At 39.7% G+C, this 19247-nt stretch overlaps 1 protein-coding gene across 1 annotated transcript in view; it reads right to left on the reverse strand.

Annotated features, from left to right (window-relative positions):
• Nucleotides 1–18998, reverse strand: part of EPHA6 (EPH receptor A6) — a 510145-nt gene extending 491147 nt beyond the window's left edge. Inside the window, exon 1 of the mRNA XM_054204504.1 lies at nucleotides 18896–18998. Coding sequence (XP_054060479.1) covers nucleotides 18896–18998 — 103 coding nt within the window. The remainder of the gene's footprint in view (nucleotides 1–18895) is intronic.
• Nucleotides 18999–19247: the final 249 nt, after the last annotated feature.

Below are 19247 nucleotides of genomic sequence, written 5' to 3' on the forward strand. Positions count from 1 at the left end.
ACAGCATGCCAAAACCCAGAAGAAGACATACAACTCCTCCTACAATAGTGTAGCTGGATAAAAATTGAGAATGGAAAGATCTTCTTAAGCTTTGGGATGACACCAACACAAGAATAAATGAATACGCACTGACCGCTAATAAATGCAACTTATAAATGCATTTTAATTTCATAGCACTGAAGTTAAAAATCACCTTCCAGTGGGGGGTAATAAGGGAGCATCACTTAACTAAATTTAAGATGAAAACTAATCACTTTTTTATACGGCATCGAAAGAGGCATTTGCTTGTGGTAACAGAGGTCTTTCCCAATCCAGTGTTCCAGTTAGTCAACAGAGCCACTCGATGCAGTGTAAACAGTCATAGCATATACCACTAATGCAAATACTACTTTTCCTGTCAAGAACAATTAAAAAAAAACTTTCAATGCCAGTAATGTTACAGTAAAATATTTTCCTCACCTCAAAGGAAATTAAGCCACTTGCTGAATAATAAACTGACCCTTCCATTGCTAATTTCTTCCTGTCTTCAAGGCCCATGGTAACCTCTCCCCTCCAACCCATTTCCTTTTGGAACGCAGTAACAAGTAGTTAAATAATTCTTGAACCCTCTTCACAGAACTACAATAGAGATCTTTCTGAACTACTGCATTTATCTTTAACATAAGTCTCCAAAGGACATAACCCACATTATCGACTAATAGCCTGTAAAACTGAATTTTATGAACTGTAGCAGTTTTGAGCAATAAAAATGGAATCAGTGGACTCAAGTTGATAGTATTTCTTCCCTACCCTACAAAGGAATGAATTTATTTTTTATATTTTTTAAAATAATGTACTTTTAAAAAGTGTTAGAACCTGCTTGGAGTCTACAAATATGTATGCTTACACATAGCGATGACATAGTATTGAACAAATGATTTTTCTCCCCTCCTCCCTAAACCCCAAATTTTGTAAATGAGAATATTCATCTAAGAGAGAGCCAGAACTTGATTTTTAATCTTCTCTTCCTTCTTATTTTCTTCTCCTCTGTCTTATAAAAAACATATTGTTCCATCTTATTGTCTGAAAAAAGGATAGCCCACTGCTACTTTAGGAGCTTTAGTCACAAATTGTATCACTTTACTGCACTGAAAATCACACATATGTTCCTTACAGCTGCAGAAATGTTTACCTCTGCTCAAAGAATACTACCTCCATGAAGCTGACCAACAAGAATCTTATTTTATTCATAAAGCATTTCATATCAAGAATATTTAATTTCTTTTCACAGCTTTCTCTTACTTTAAAACAGATCAAAAACCTTTTAACATATGTTCCATGCGGCAAACACCCCAAACCCCAAACATTCAAAGTAATTTTTTGGTGTATGCTGAGTAACTGTGAAGTCAACCTGAGCTAGTACCTGGCAGCTCAAATAATCAGGTCATTTGGACAATGTATTCACTGAATTGGGTGTAATCACATCTCATTTGGACATAAGAACACTGGACATCAGAGAAGAAAGAATCCCTTAGGTAAGAGTCACGCATCCAGAAACACATTTAAGAGTTTAAATACATTAGTGCAAACAAACAAAAGTTCTTCAATCACTCTTTGCACAGCTTGAATATCAACTCACTTTTTCCTTTCCTAAACACACTATAAAAAAAGAAGACCCTTAACTAGGCAGATGCTTAACTGAAGTGTATTATGAAGAACCCATCAATAGCAAGACTTTATTTTTGCTGGTGGTTTTTTTGGTGTTTTGGGGTTTTTTTTTTGGTTTTTTTTGTTTTTTTTTAAGATAGGAGTCCTTATGAACCTAGTAAGTAAAGTATATTACATGCTACGGTGAAGGAAAAAAATCTCCAACCTCAAATTGCTTTGACAGTCTCATCTAACCTGGAGAGGTAGAAAATTCTCATCTCCTCAGATGGTGGCAATTGGTTTTACTCTGAGAATATGAGCAAGACAAAAAAAACCTGTTGCCTGCGAAGAGGTTTCTTCTTATAGAATCTTAGAATGGTCTAGGTTGGAAGGGACCTTTCAGATCATCCAGTCCAACCATCAACCTAACACTGCCAAGTCCACCACTAAACCATGCCCCTAAGCACCACATCTACCCATCTTTTAAATACCTCCAGGGATGGTGATTGAACCACTTCCCTGGGCAGCCTGTTCCAATGCTTGTCAACATTTTCAGTCAAGAAATTTCTCCTAATATTCAATCTAAACCTTCCTTGGCACAACTTGAGGCCATTTCCTCTTGTCCTATCACCTATTACTTGTGAGAAGACCATCCCCACCTTGCTACAACCTTTCAGGTAGTTGTAGAGAGAGATAAGGTCTCCCCTCAGCCTCCTTTGCTCCAGGCTAAACAACACCAGCTCCCTCCTCGGTCTCCAGACCCCTCACCAGCTTTGTTGCCCTTCTCTGGACCCGCTCCAGCACCTCAATGTCCCTCCTGTAGTGAGGGGCCCAAAACTGAACACAGCACTTGAGGCGTGGCCTCCCCAGTGGCAAGTACAGGGGGATTATCACTTCCCTGGTCCTACTCACCACACTGTTCCTGATACAGGTCAGGATGCTGTTGGCCTTCTTGGCCACCTGGCTCGCATTCAGCTGGCAGTCAGCCAATGCCCCCAGGTCGTTTTCTGCCAGGCAGCTCTCCAGCCACTCCTCCCCAGGCCTGTAAGGCTGCATGGGTTTGTTGTGACCCAAGTGCCTGACCTGGCACATGGCCTTGTTGAATCTCATACCATTGGCCTCGGCCCATCGATCACATCAGAATGCTTCACTCAACTCCAGCATTCATTTCAATTAATTTTTAGTGTTTCAAAGGCAAAATAAAATTCCTACAATATAAAGGGAAAAAAACCTAAAAAGCTTCTGCTTAACATCAATAGCCCAAACAGACAATTGTGCTTCACTGTCCTTCTCTTCCATTCGCAGTCTTTGATATTGCTTTGGTACACTTTGATATTGGTAACATTCACACTCCATACCATCAGCATGGTCTGGTAAATGTCTGGTATTTAGACCTGAGTTCTGTGATGCAGCAACTCCAGTTCTACCGCGTCCCTTTATGTCTTTTTATATAAATGAAACATTGCACCTTTGATTTACAGTGTATCCTTAATTTTATTTGCATAACTGAGTGCTGTTCCAGATGACTCACTTCAGCCATCCTTGTTTGCAAACGGACATACAGTATGTTATTTTTCTGCTGTGAAGAAATTTTGCTACTTGGGGATTTTTTTCATTCATTCCTACTTCTAGAACTTCAGGTTAATTAATGGTACCTTCCAACTTCATTAAATAATCTGATTCCACCAACCCTGACATATGTAGTTATTAAATTCACTGGGAGATGATAAGGAGGCTGTACAGAACACTAATGTAAATTTTCTGCTAACAGAGCACGTTGTCAACTCCTGTTCCAAGGTATGTGTACAGGTAAAGAAGACACTTCTCAACATGGTTCTCAAAATGACCTTTTTCCCCCAAAGGCCACACTTCACTGTTATTCAAATAACATGGAAATAATACTGACAGATGAGGAGAGAACACAAAGAAAATGACCAGGATCTATATTAATGCAACCAAGTTCTAAGTCATGATTTAGTAATTTTCTCAAAACCCAACAGCTGTAGTGGGCTATTACCTAAGAACCTCGGTTTTTTTATCTCTGGCTGAACGCAGAAGTTTGAAACCGTCTACCACATTTTGCAAAACAAAAGAAATAAAAAGAACTCTACTTCAGGGTCTACCTCACAATATTTGGAAGTCTGGGTTTATTACAGCCTACTGGTATGTGCATTTGATTTCTATCACCAACCTTATCTTGGCATCATTATAGTATACCAGACATTATAAAATTCCCATTCTCTCTGGTGGGCCTTGAGATACCTTCTTCAGTCACAGTTGATCTAGAAGCCATTGTGTTTCTCTGGGGCATTGCCTTACAGTAATAAAATGAACATATAGCATGTATATTCATTATGTGATTATCATCTCTCTAGCTTTGGTCTTGGTTTTCTGCTCCGATACCCAAATGGTCCAGCTGTCCTTTCCTACACCTCCCTTTAAGAAAGTCACAGTGCCTTTCATTGACACACAAGCTTGTTTCTCTTGAATCTGCACGCTTTAATAGTGCCTAGTACAATTATGTCCTGATTCCTCTTGCAATGATCCTACAGAATGTGTCACAGTGCAGAAATATCTGTGAGAACACTGATAATTCACAGCTTCATTTTTACCAATGCAGATTTTGATGCTGAAATTATTCATCAATTCAAAATGGCACACATTCATCTATGCCAGTCCACAAGCAAGGATGAAGAGAACAAAATGGATGAAAATATACAAACATACTTTTTACAATATCATTACAGAGTTACAATTCAAAGAAAAACGTTTAACCTGCTCTCAATTTCTAATCAGCTTACTTTCTTCCTCCACAGATGTTCTTTCCCTGTTCAAGTCCTTTAATTAAATGCAATGGAAAGCTTAGAATTCACTCCAGATATTGTTGGGGCTAGGAAGAGACAAGTCTGAATGAGAGAGAAACATTCACAGCTAAAATATGGATTGCTTAGTGATGTGTTCTGCTGATTCACAGAATAGTTGAGGTTGGAAGGGACCTCTGGAGGTCATCTTGTCCAATCCTCCCTGCTCAACTAAGGACCACCTAGAGCAGGTTGCCCAGGACTGTGCCTAGACAGCTTCTGAATATCTCCAATGTGGGAGACTCAAAATCCCCCTGGGCAGCCTGTGCTAATGCTCAGGCACCCTCAATGTGGTGTTCTAAAAACCATCACAGTGTGGCTGAGAAACATCACGCTGTAGTGTTTCTCAAAACACATAGCGGTGTTCCCTGATGTTCAGACGGCACTTCCTGTGCTTCTGTTTGTGCTCATCACCTCTGCTCCTGTCACTTGGCACCCTGAAAAGAGCGTGGCTCTGTATTCTTTGCACCCTCCCTTGGGGTATTTATATACACTGATAAGATCCCCTCAAGCCTTCTCTTCTCTAGGCTAAACAGTCCCAGCTCTCTCAGCCTTTCCTCACAGGAGAGATGCTCCAGTCCCTTTATCACCTCCATGGCGCTTCTCTGGACTGTCTCCACTATGTCCCTCTCTTCTGTGCTAAGGAGCTCAAAACTGGACACAATACTCCAGGTGTGGCCTCACCAGTGCTGAGCAGAGGGGAGGGATCACCTCCCTCAACCTGCTGGCAACACTTTGCTTAATGCAGACCAGGATACCATTTGCCTTGGTGTCCTCACCAAGGTCCTTTTCTGCCAAGTGCTTTCCAGCTGGGTCGTCCCTAGCATATACTGGTGCATAGGGTTGTTCCTCCCCACGTGGAGGACTTGGCACTTCCCTTTGTTGAACTTCACGAGGTTCCTGTCAGTTCATTCCTCCAGCTTGTCAAGGCTCCTCTGGATGGTAGCACGACCCTCTGGCATATCAGCCACTCAGTTTTATGTCATCAGCAGTCTTGCTGAGGGTGCACTCAAACTGCAAAAGTGGGTTTTAAATAAAAATACAAAAAAATGCAGATACCAAAGAATCTTCAGTTCTTGAGCAGTAATAACAACACAGTTAACTTTCCAAACTATTATTTGTAAAAGAAAAAGGTATTTATTGTAATTGGAAGGCAGAGAGGCAGGGTTAACAAACCTCTTGGGACTTTTCAGTCACTTTGACTTATGAACTGGAAAAGGCTTAAATTTTTGCAAAGGCCAATTGGGTGAAAAGATCCATTTGGTAATCCTGTTGAGGGCGGCAGAAGTACTGTTCTGCACTAAAAACTGACTAGGAGGCAAAATGAAATAGGAATAAACAGCTAGATATTGTTGACAAAAACTACATAGCAAGACAAAACAATGCTCTACATTGGGATTACTGTTTGATATATTTATTAAATGGAAAGGAAGTAACTAAAGATCATGATCCTCACTCACTTCACCCTTAAAAAGAATGCAAGTCAGGTACAACTATGCTTAAATTGCAGCAGAGTAAAACAAGTGTATGGAGGAAGGCAGGACAGAAAATCAGTTCATAAATTATTTTGCACTCATCTAAACATTCAAACAATTCAGAATTTCATATAAGAAAAAAAAATTAAACAAATTAGGTTCTGCATAAGACAAACTAGATTATAAAACATTCAGCCCTCCAGGCTAAAGCCTGAACAATCAGATGAGCTAGATGGTAATTTGTTCATTAACCTTTACAATGTATGTACCATGATCCACCTGAACCAAGAATGGAGGTACAGATGCAAATCAGGAAGAAGACTGCCTGTTGTCAGTAAATTTTAACATTATCTATGTGCAGTTCTAAATATCAACATGTAATCAAGCCTAATCTATTATTGATGTTCTTTTTTGTTTTCAAAATATCCATCTGTGGCACCAATTTCCATCAGCTTTTATTTCTTGAGGCACATCTCAAGTATAAAATATATCAGACTATATCTGTTAAAAATAATTCCTTAATTTGCTCTAATATGATGGAAACCCACTAATACTAAGGCTTCAGGACATTACTTAAGATCAAAACTACTTGTTACAAAATTATTAAGGAAAATTATTATTAGTAAAGTGAATAGGCTAAGCATTACTGGAACTTTTAATATACTGTGATTTGAACCATCTTGATAGACATTCACTGATGTCCTTTGCTATAAATTCACACTTAGCCAAGCAGAACACGTTCGCTACAGCAATTTGAAATTTTGGCATTGCCAAAGCTTATCTATACTTAGCGCATTCCATCCTTAACAGACTCTGTGTGTCATTTGACTGTGCTGATATTGCTACCACAGAGCAACTAAGCATACTCCATACTAAGATTGAGAGGCTGAACAAGATAGTCCTTTCATTGTATCTTCTGGCTTCCAAGTCAACAAGTACAGAAAGCTTTCATCTGTATTCTCTCATGTCATTCTGAGCTCAGAGAGACAGAAGGACAAGGGAGACAAACATCGCAAATAACAAGCAGCAAAATGAGGCATGCAGCCAGGAGAAAAAAAAATAAAAAAGGAAGTTGTGGGCACTGATGGACAGAAGCCATCTAGCAGAAGAATAAGGTTAAGAACGGTAAAAAGAGGAAAGAAAGCAAAGGACAATTGAAGTGATAAAAAGAGCCAAAGAATGGGAGATCATGACCATTAGAGCTCTTATGCAACCTAGAGAGGACAACCCTGGTCTGTTACCTGAAAATTAACTTATTTTACTTGCAAGTTTCAAAAGTCCTTTGCTGCTTAACATAATCTACTGGCAAGGTGCATGCCTTCATTACCGTCTAATGCTTATGCCATGGAAGATGGCCTCCTTCTTGCCTTAAGTAATTCAGATCATTTAGTAGAGGATTACACTGTCAATCTAAATAAACCATCATCCTATGTGAATGATATGTGAAGAGGGAGAGAAAAAAATGAACTTTGAAAAATATAAAATTTGCAGTAAGAAAGGAAATTGTGTATTAGCTACATTTCTACACTAATCCCATTAAGTCCCACACTTAAAAGTTAGGAAAAGACAGACGGAAGTAGTCACTATGGCTCACCGTCTACATCAAAGACAGCTGGGGGAGTCAAACAGCTCCACGGGCCACCTGCCCAAGGCTTCTGCTGTGGGACTGAAGCTTTGACTTCAGGAAGGCTGTTAAGAGACCAGGTACACAAAATGGCAAGAAAGTTTCAGATCTTTAATTTGTGCAGTACCAATACACTTCACCTGCAGTCAACATTTTGACAAACTGAGTTTTGATGTATCATGGATGTTTAAAATAGGAATAAAATATTCCTAGCAGAGAACAACTTGGCTATGTACAGGCAGAAAAAAATAACAATGAGTTGAGCTGAAGACTACATTGAAAACCAAGGTGTTGTATCTACCTCTGCCACCTACCTCGGAGAACGTGAAAAATTAATTCCTTGGAATATGCAGTGGGTGTCACAAACTGGTCACCTAAGCTAAAAGCTTTGGCCTTTAACTCTTCTCCTTAGTTCACTGGCCACAGAAGGCCTGCTCAAAAAAATACTGTGAAAAATACTAGTTTTGAAGAGATTCAACTCTGAAGAAATAACTCTGCCTGCAGCCTTATGTTTGCACAGAGCCATGTATTAAACAATGGCAACAACAAACGTTGTTGTTTTCTCTGCGCTAGACGAGATGCCCTTTAGATAGTCTATAAAAAAATGGAGTATATGATAACATCATTATATTCATCTGCATCTAGGGGAACCATTAACGTGACATGGAATACCATCTGATTTCCTGGTAACTTTTACAATCCCAGACTTCTCCAGAAGCCGTTTTTATACAATATCTCTCTCTAGTAGACCTTTTTTCTTTGTGCAGTGTACACAATCATTCCTCTTCCTTTGAATACAGCGCTTCTTTATCATTTCCAAAATACACCATTTTTAAAAGGCAAATTCTTACCCTTAGCATGAGATGTTTCTCTAGATTTCTTACAGAAGTAAATTAAGCTAATTCTTTCTGAAATTCTTGGTCTGGAAATCTGTAATTTAATGATTTTTTTTATCATATACCAAAACCACAGGGTAAACATTCCTACTGTTTTCTGAGCAGCAACAGAGTTTGTGTTTCCATCGCATCTGATGGCAGTCTGAGTGCGGGTTTGGCTGAGAAGCTCATGTGTGCCACACTTTTCATCATGTTTCTTCATTCCTACATACTATCAGTATTCATATTTACCTAAATTAAATGTTCCTCTAAGAAATAAAGTCCACTAAACTGAATGATTAAATCTAACATAACCCTCTGAGTGGGTGTTCCTGCTGTATCATTCTGGCATCTAAGCATTTAACTTCAGCAATACAAACAAAAGCAATCTAACAGAAACAAAGGTTTTTACATTTCCCTTCCTTTCCCCTTCAAAAATCTTCAGCAGCCAGACACAACCGAGTTATGAAGGACTATGCAATTTTATATGGTCCCACTTTGTTTAGCAGAAAGTGCTCGATTCAAACCACATTTTGAAATATGAATCCCTCATCCAAACGCTTTTCATGCAATCAATTTCCAGCCACAAAGATGGGGAGCACTACAGAAAAAAAAAAGCTAGGTCTCCTTTCATACTTTAATATGTCCAAAATATATTTGAACAATTTAATTCTAAATTTTAGCAGAATCTTTCCTATAGAATTTGATTTTAAAACAGCAGCTGGAACCCACTGGGAAAACTGGCCTGGGAAATTTCAAAGAGATAATCACTTTTACCAAGATTAAAATGCTAGTGCATTATTTTTTGGAATGCTTTCTAATTCATTCTTTTAGTCCTTTATTTTAAGCTAAGAAGCAACCAGCAGCCAGAGAATACAAATTACAGCAGCAAGTGCACTCTAACCAAGGGTCCCCAGCCAAGACAAATCACTCATTACATGCATCAATGATACTGTTTGCTATATGTGACTTTTCCCCTTTTGTTCTAGGTGCAGAAGCCATTAAATGGATTGAGACAGTAGAGCTCCCAGTAAATATACCTTTTACTATGTCCTCATTCTGTGTGTGTACCTTCACAGTGGTTTGTTACAGATGGTGCCAACTGCCCACCTTTCTTTTTGCAGAGAAGTGACACAGCACTGATTTTATTCTAAGCTAAAACTGGTATAATTTCAAAAACCTGTTGGCATGAAGGAATGCCGTATTACAAATGCAGTTAACATATCTGTACCTTAAAATGTTCACTCTGAATTGTTACGCTTATGTTAGTGCTTCCCACATAAGAATTGCCTGTGCTACCTAACAGAGCTGCAGAGATCTACAATGAGCTGCTGTGCATCTAGCCCTCATTAATCTGGTATTACTCTTTTTGGAGAACCTGTCAGCAGACAGTAGATACCTTCAAAGACTGTCTGGAATTCAGTCAACTTAGAACAAATAAAACCACCTCTCTTAAGAGGAAAAAATGCTATTGGTTCTTAAACATCTACTTAAACAGAAACCAAGAATTTATATTAAAATCAAGAGTATTACACCTTTAAATTCTTGTTTCTTCCTAGAAACTTTAAGTAGAATCTTAAAAGCATAAATTCATACAACATGCAGGACAGTGGAAGAGGGAAAAATGGAAAGTGGGTGAAAGGAAAAAAGAAAGACCTTTTCCATGTTTCTTACGCTGGAACTGTTTTGTACCAGCTGGCACAAGGAGGAGAGATGCATAGATACAGGCCAGCCCTGGTCATACATCCGCCCCTACAGCAGCATCTGGGAGAGTGTGTGGGGGCTTCTCTGTTGCACCAGCTCCCCTCAACCCCCATGTTTCCCAGAAGAGTATTTGAAGCAACATGAACACTAGAGTTACAGAAATGATAAGGGTCAGGAAGCTGGTGACCAAGTGAATGAAGCTTGGCTTTCTCTGGTGGGGAATACAAACAAAATCAGGATTTAATCTTTCCTCAACATTTCAGTTTGCTTCCTTCTTCGCTTAGAGACAAATCACAGTAACACAGGACTTTGAAACAAGGTGTGAGGTTTGGCAGAGAACTACATGTGGGGGGAGTTAGGAATAAAAGCTTGAAAACATTGGGATCATTTAAAACAAATTTTGTAATTTCCTATTCCTTACAGATTTTCAGAGAACAGGGAAAAGATTCAAATTTAAAGTTCTTTGATTCACCTTGTTTCAGGTCTGTGTTTGACATTCACACAGTTTATTTTACCTTGTGTTATATCATTAAGATTTTTTTAACAATGAAATGTTTATAGGGTTTTGAATCAAGATTTCAGAATTATTGTTAACCATGAGCTTCACCTTTTTATATTTAGAGACAAAATACATTTTAAATCCTCAGATTATTCTTATTTTCAATCTATATATAATTTCCTCATACAATAATTTTTTTTAATTAAAAAAAATTGACCCTACTGGACCGTAAAAAATGTCAGTCAAAAATACTACAGCATTTTTTAAGATAGTGTTAGATTAAAGATCAAAATATCCCTACTTTCTTTAAATACACATAATAATTATTGAGGTTTTATGTGTTTAGAATGTGAATAGATTCAAAAAGCAAAGTAATAGTATCTGTTGGCTTAAAGGTTGAGGCATACTCCAACATACTGAAAAACCATTGTTTAAAGAGCAGAAAACTATTTGTACTGTATATAAAGCTAGGGAAAAAAACACCCATGTGTTGTTTGGGTGGTATTTTCTTACTATCTAATAAAAGTATCTAAAGCATCATAAAAATACCTTCATTGATTAAAATTAATAAATCTGTATTAAATTATCAAGGTATTCAGGGTTTTGGCGCTCTTGGGCTTTTGTGTTTTTTGTTGTATTTTGGGTTTTTTTTTACAGGATGATAGAACTTAGTCCAAATGCAGAGATCCAAGTACATAAGTGATAAAAATGCTAACATACAGAAGTATTATGTTGTGGGGGTGAGACAATTAAAGCAGCAAAATTTTGCTACTGACTAAGAAAAACTTCAGGGGTGTTTGTTTTGTGTTTTGTTGGGATGGTTTGGTGTTTTTTTGGCGGGGGGGGGAGGTGTTTGTTTGTGTATTTTTTTTTTTTAATACAATGGATTAGCAAGCTTCAGATATCCATATAAAACATGCAGTTGATTTAAAGCCAAGATTGGTCTCTAAAATTAGTACTTACGTTACAAATGGGTGCTAGATTAATTGAAGTGACTTCTCTTTAATGCCTACCTATTTTGAACAGGCTTGTTCTTAGACATGGGAAAGATGAACAGCCTACCTACACAAAAAAAAAAGGAGAAAGGTGTTGCAGGACTGATAATGAAAGCATCCTTGTAACTTGTACAAGGATCGCTACAATAAGTAGTAGACTGGGAGACTAAGGGGATTACAAGAGAAATGAACCAGATGAAGATAATTTTACTGTTAAATTTTAGAGGCAAAATTTTGTACAGTCTGGAAATATTCTGGCATTATTACAACAGAACACAGAGTGATGATTACTTTGAGAAATAAGTACAAAACCATAAAGAAATGTTTACAAACGCATTTTTAAAACCCTACAAATAAATAAGACAGACAAACAGATCAATCGATCGATCGATCTTTAGGTTTTAACAGGTCATACAAACTTATTCCAAGTAAGAAAAAACAAACATTACTAGAAAAAAAATCTGAATTTTACACAAGTTGCCAACACAGAAGTTCACAAAACCAAAAATGATAAGGAAGTGTCACTCAACAATTAGTAAGTAATCTAAGAGAAAGGTCTGGGGAATCATTTTCTCATAAAGTTGAGTAAGTTGATTTGTACAGACCAGAAAGAAATCCTGCAAACAATTTCATGTGTTTATCACGTAGCAAAAATCTTCTTTTCGGTAGCAATTCTCAGTTCCAACATCTTATCATAAAGATTGGCATACCAGGTCCAGAGGGACCTAGAAAAGCTAGAGAGGTGGGCCCAAGCAAACCTTATGAAGTTCAACAAGGCCAAGTGCAAGGTCGGGACAACCCTCGTTACCAATACAGGCTGGGGGACAATGTGATAGAGAGCAGCCCTGCAGAAAAGGACTTCGGGGTACTCGTGGATGAAAAGCTAGACATGAACCAACAATGTGTGCTTGCAGCCCAGAAGGCCAACCGCATCCTGGGCTGCATCAAAAGAACCATGGCCAGCAGGTCGAGACAGGTGATTCTGCCCCTCTACTCTGCTCTCATGAGACCCCACCTGGAGTACTGTGTCCAGCTCTGGAACCCTCAGCACAAGAAGGACATGGACATGTTGAAGCAGGTCCAGCAGAGGGCCATGAAGATGAACCGAGGGCTGGAGCACGTCTCCTATGAAGACAGGCTGAGAGAGTTGGGGTTGTTCAGCCTGGAGAAGAGAAGGCTCCGGGAACACCTTATAGCGGCCTTCCAGTACCTGAAGGGGCCTATAAGAAAGCTGGGGAGGGGCTGTTTGCAAGGGCATGTAGCGATAGGACAAGGGGCAATGGTTTTAAGCTAGAGCAGGGCAGGTTTAGACTAGACATTAGGAAGAAGTTCTTTACAATGAGGGTGGTGAGACACTGGAACAGGTTGCCCAGAGAGGTGGTGGAGGCCCCATCCCTGGAGACATTCAAGGCCAGGCTTGATGAGGCTCTGAGCAACCTGATCTAGTTGAGGATGTCCCTGCTTACTGCAGGGGGGTTGGACTATATGACCTTTAAAGGTCCCTTCCAACCCAACACATTCTATGATTCTACAATTTACAAGTTCAAAACCAGCTTCTGAAGTTGTATTATTCACAACAGATATTTTTTTATTGACCTCTCCTGCATGGTAACATGGGTCATGGAGGTCAGAGTAGATTTTGGACAAATAATTTCTTTCCCTAGTTGTCTACTTCCACACTATTTACCAGTCTCTCTCTCTGCCACAGAGCTCAGCATGTTAACAGGCACAACAAACAAAAGGCCAGTCCCTTCTTTGTGTCAATGTCAAGTTAGAGAAATCCAGTGATCCTAATGAAACATTCCATCTTACGCACACAGCTGGAATAAGAATAGATCCTAACATAGCTATGCGATAAAGGAACATAAGAACAATAAAATGATTCTTATATTGCACGTGTATCAGTTTCTAAATATCGCTAATCTGTTAATTGAGATTTTAAACATGTTAGACTTTTAATTTAAAAAACATAATTAGCCAACAAACTGGATATTAACTTACTCTATCTTACTGAAAAACAATTTACTGAACTTCTAGACTTTTCTAAAATTCTCAAGTGAGAACTCTAACATCAGATACCCTAATCAAACCATCAAGTACAGTTTAGATCTAACTAATTAGATCTAAAAATACGTATCTGGAAACACGAAGGAGATTTCCATAAGAAAAAAAGAATACTAATTTACTGCATGCTTTTTCCTTCTCTCGTTTGTAAACTATTTGACTTGCCAAAAGAAGCGTTGTCTGGCCAAAAATTAACTGTTAAATTCATAGGAGGATAAGAATGGTCACTCTGGATCAAACACAAGGTATATCCAATCCAATACTAAAGGCCAGCTTGAGAGCAGACAGCAGCAGACACTTTGAAGAGGACTTCAGAAGAGTAGGCGCATGTACGGCTCTCATCGTCCCCTCTGTGTTGGTGTCAGTCTGGTTTCTAAGAACTACGCTGGCTTGTTTCCTGACACAGGCAAAATGCTGGCTGAAACTGAAAACACCAATCTCTGAATAAATCATGAGAGATGGAAAAAACATTGCTCACTAACTGTGAACTATTCTCTTCAGTTTATTTTTCCATACTCCCTTATAACCCTTAGCTTAAATTTTGACTAGCCTCCTTTCTCAACAAGGACAAATTGTATAGTTTAGGAAACACTTCAGTTCCTCTGTGGAGTCTTCAGACCCTCAAATTACATAAGAACTTGGTTTTAACCTATATCTGCTTAAGCTATACATTTTTAAATTTTTAATATTTCCATACCAATCCTTCTTACTTGTCCAAAACAAATTAACAAAATATCCAAACAGCACTCAGTACTGCCAAATACAACACCAGGAATTTATCATGAAGCATCTGTTTGTCTCATACTTATGGCATGTAAATCAAGGCTTTTGGATAAAAAGCCATTTCATGCATATCTACAACTGTAGAAGTTCTAAAGTCTTCATTATCACTCAAGTCTATATGGATGTAGAACACACGGGTAAAAATGTTTTTTAAAATTTCTTAATAGCTTGAGAGTAAAATATTATTTCCCTCAAGGGAATTACACACTTCTACTGCAATGGTTTTGTTTATTTAATTTTCTCATTTTTCTGTAATGATGTAAATGCTCACAAAAAACTCTAGCTGGGCAACTGAACAGTGCAACCCACCAGGACGAGTACAATACAGGCATCAGCACAAGCACAGTACCTGAAGTGCTCAAAGAGAGATGCTCTAGCAGAGAAACATCAGACTCATTCAGAGAGTTCAGTCTCTACAGACACTTAGTCCTCAGTCTCCGTGTTGCTACAGGAAAATTCTAAGTGCTGTATTCAGGAAGAGTGCCTATCTGTGATGGATTACACTTATGTAAAAATAAATATGTGAATAACAATAAGCCAACTTCTCTGAACTGATGAATAACTCAAGGTCATTAGTAATCTGTCTGAGATTTTAATACCAGAATCAAAAAGCTTTATTACCTACTTTGAGCTACCCAATTTACATCAAGTGTAATCACTGTGAAAATAAAGGTTATACGAATTTCGGAACTGACATTTGACACTATTTCTTACCTCAATTTTTTTTTGTAAGAGAAAGAAAATGAATATAGGTGCCTTTTAGAAGGAAGCATAAAAAGACCAGCCTTGCATAACCTGACATGATGTATCGACACCTGGTAACTGAAAAAGCAACAACTTCCTTTTACAGTTCACCGATAGACATAAACATTATAAACTCCACAAATTCTATAGTTTACTTCATAAATTAATTGTCTGGTGACAGACAATGTCAGATACAGTTTGAAAGCAACTATAGTACAATAATTCCTGCTGGCTTACATATATGTGGAAACATATACGCATGCATGCTTAGCACAGGACACCAAACTGTTACCTGATGCAACCTTTATCTTAAAAGCTCATACATGTTTTGCACAAGAAAGTTCACAGCTCAGATGCTATTATCTGTATTTTCAGGTTTGAGAGTAATTGTCCAATTCATTGCGTTCTGGCAACCAAACAGCAAATCTACAACAGAGGCTGAAATTTTGCATAATAATGCAACTTGTTCATAACTGGATGTCATGGACAACTAATGAAAATTTAGATGAACATGCAAGCACTCACTCTACACCATCAATTGATGCTGATGTTTCAAAGCAGTTCTGTTTCAGACTGCAGTGGTATGTTGTTCCTATGCAGCTCCACGGTCTTGCCTACCTACAGGGTCTTTCTTAGTAGTAAAAACTAGCCCTTGGCATGGTCATAATTTGTTTTTGAACTTACCACTCCATTAAGATGACTGAGTAAGTTCACTTCCCTGTCAACAGTATTGTTTCTGTTTGCCTTGCTACAGATACTGTAAGAAACCACGCATTGATTTACTGGATGATGAATGACAACCTAAGAGTCAACCTAAGAGAACTACACAAAAAAAAATATCTTTTTGTTTGAGGAAAACAAGCAAAAAGATTAATTCCAACATAGTAATAACAAAATTTATAAGACTGGAGTATACTAATTCTCTTAAAATCCCTCTTTAATAACAGGAAATAAACCATTAAGAATGAAGTGGAAGGGCTGTCTGTTTACCAAGTCAGATTAATAAACTTATTCCCCTTCCACCTTTTTTCCCCAAACAATCAAGAAACCCAAACAAAACATTCCTTTGCAATTTAGTATTAATGCTGGTGTGTTTGTAAATACAAAATAGAAGACCACATATATTAGATAGTAAAGGCAAGCTAAATTATAACTATTAATGAAAACCTAATAGCAATTATTGCAAACATGTTTCCAAGACGTACATTCTTAAAATATCACCTTGTGAAAGTTTAAGAGATTACTTTTTTTTCCATCAGTTAACTGCACAAGATTTCAAAGAATTCTTTACAGCTGGGATTCCAAATGTTAGTAACCAGCATTTTAAACTTACACATTTAAGAGTTTACAGAATGGGCAAATTCTTTACTGTAACAATTTTCTTTTATACAATTCCTGGATTTATAGAAAGTCATCGTTAAAAGTAAACTCTTTTGCTAGCATTTTATTAATTGGATGGGGTGTGCGTTTTGAAGCACCTGTATTAATTCAGTAAATTTTCAGTCACATGTGTTTTGTTGAGTTACACTTATTGTTTGACTTCTATGGTACAATGACAGTAACAAAGATAAGAGGTTGCTCATTTTATTGGAAGTTTTGAAACAGGTGCAGAAAGAGAAGTTATTCACAAGTTAGTCTGTGCAGCCAATGCCTCAATACCTGAACTTGTTGGGAAAAGTTACATCAACATCAAAAAGCCTCTTCATCCTTGACAGACCTTTCTTTGGTCTAAACTGTTAACTGTAACTATTTTTCCCATTTTTCATCTGCTTTTTAAAACACTATTTAAACATTACTAATGTAATCCCAGGAATCTCAAATACTAGTTTAGAAACCTAATCTAACAGGCATTACTTAATAAAAATTCTTTACCTTTGATGCATATACTGTGTCTTGGTTATTCTACAACACAGCGAACAGAGTTTTTTAAACCTCCTTTATGTCTCTTGTTAGGCCTTGCGGTAATGTAGCAGACATTAGCATGCACTAATGAGAGTGACATAAAAGGAAAACTGTGTTGTGCTACTATGAAAATCTGATGTCTTCTAACACATGAGTAAGTGCGAATTCTAATACAGCACTGATAGGACTGTATGTTATACAATCACAAACTGAAATTAATCATCACATTTAGTGTAGAAGAGGTAAAGGAATAATTCTAACATGGAACGTCCCTGCCATAACTGACCCTGATTGCTCAATGTATTTGTGGCCGTACTATCATATCTCCCTTTTTCTATATATTTTATCTCTCTTCTTACTGTTACCCATATGGATACAACAGTGAAAACGGACTGTAAAACAGAAGTGTGAAAAAATACGACCTATATATCTGATAGTACTCCACGACTAAAACCAGTTTGTTTTCTCTGATCATTAGTTTCCACCATAGCTATTTTCAACGCTCCTTTCAATAACAGTGGGTAAAATAATTCCTGTCAGAAGCAACATTTAGAGCTACCTTTCAGTTCCCATATATTCATTCATGTCATACTAAAACCCCAATAGATGAAATCTAAATTGTACAAAAATAATACTAAAAGTAGGGAAGACTCTCCTGATTTAGGAATATATACATCCTACATCCTCCACAACTTAAGTGGAAGGACATACATTAAACAGGAAATGCTGAATGCTGAAGTTAAGGAAAGGCTCTGCTCTATCCAGATGTTCCATAACATATAACATGATGTTTCACAATCAGTTATGGGTTTTTTTTCAGTTCTTCCTAACCAAATTTGATATCCTCTGGGTGTGCTATGCATTTTTATTTTTATTTTCCTAAAAAGGATGATTCCCTTCTTAATCCAGAGGCATTTTTCTTGAATACAGACATTACAACCTAAAGAATTAAACTACTGTCTTCGGTAAGACCTGATGAGCATGCACCTGCGGCAAAGACTTTAAATGGGATTTTTTTCGGACAATCAGACAGTAGCCCGTAAAAATTAGGTGTTAAGGACGGTCAGGCACCTCTGCACAGTTCGCTGACGAGCAGCAATTTCTCTTAACAGGCGGTGAGCTCTCTCAAACCCATTCTGAAGGCGCTTTGCGTTCGGCAGGAGTCAAGTAAACCTTAAAACCGCTTTTCAAGTTAAAAAGATGCTACCGCTCCATCTCACCGGGAGGCAACTTTCGGTTACCTGCTGTTCAAGCAGCTCAGCCACAAACCCCGCCGCCCCGGGGTGGCTGTTTGAGAGCCCCGCCGTTATCTCCCTGCCCCCGGCGCCGCTCGGCGAGGGACGGCACCTCGCCCCTCTCGGGGACGCGGCCCGGGCAGGGGGGTTGGCAGCAGAGACACCCTCTCCCCCCCGCCCCCGGCTTCCCTCTCGCCAAACACCCAACTTTGGCGGGGCCCCGGGCACAGGCGGCAGGAGGGGGTGGTCGCCGGGCGGTGACCGGCCGCCGCGCCCGTCCCCGCACTCCCTCTGCCCCCTCAGCGCGCCGAGCTACCGAGAGGGGCCGGCGGGACCGCCGCAAGCGGCCGTCGGGCGCCACAACGCCCCGACGCCCCGCTGCCCCGGGCCGGGCACAGGTGCGGACGCCCCCCCCCCCCGCCGGCCCCTCGCATCCCGGGGCCGCCAGAAAGTTGTCGGTAGCCTGCCCTCCCCGGCCCGCACCCCCGAGCGCCGCGGCCGCCCTTACCGTGGTTGCTGCCGACGTGACCGGCGGCGGCGGGGCGCGCTGTCAGCAGGGGGAGGAAGAGGCCGACTCTCCAGAGCAATCCCCTCACCTCACAACACCCCATGGCTGGTGCCCGCCGAGCGCCCCGCGTCCTCGGCCCGCCGAGGCTCCCCGTCCTCCTTCAGGCCGGCGGGGAACGCCGCCGCGGCTCCCCCGCCCGCCGCCCCGGCGGGGTCCGGTGCGGCCCGGCGGGTTGCGCTGCCTGCACTGCCGCCGGGGGCTCCCCGGGCCGGGCCGGGCGCATCCACCAGCGGGGTCCTGGGGCACGGCGGCGGTCCGGAGGGCGAGGGCGGGAGCCCCCGCTGCCGCCCTG

The sequence above is a fragment of the Rissa tridactyla genome, chromosome 1, assembly GCF_028500815.1.
Source record: "Rissa tridactyla isolate bRisTri1 chromosome 1, bRisTri1.patW.cur.20221130, whole genome shotgun sequence".
NCBI lineage: Eukaryota > Metazoa > Chordata > Aves > Charadriiformes > Laridae > Rissa > Rissa tridactyla.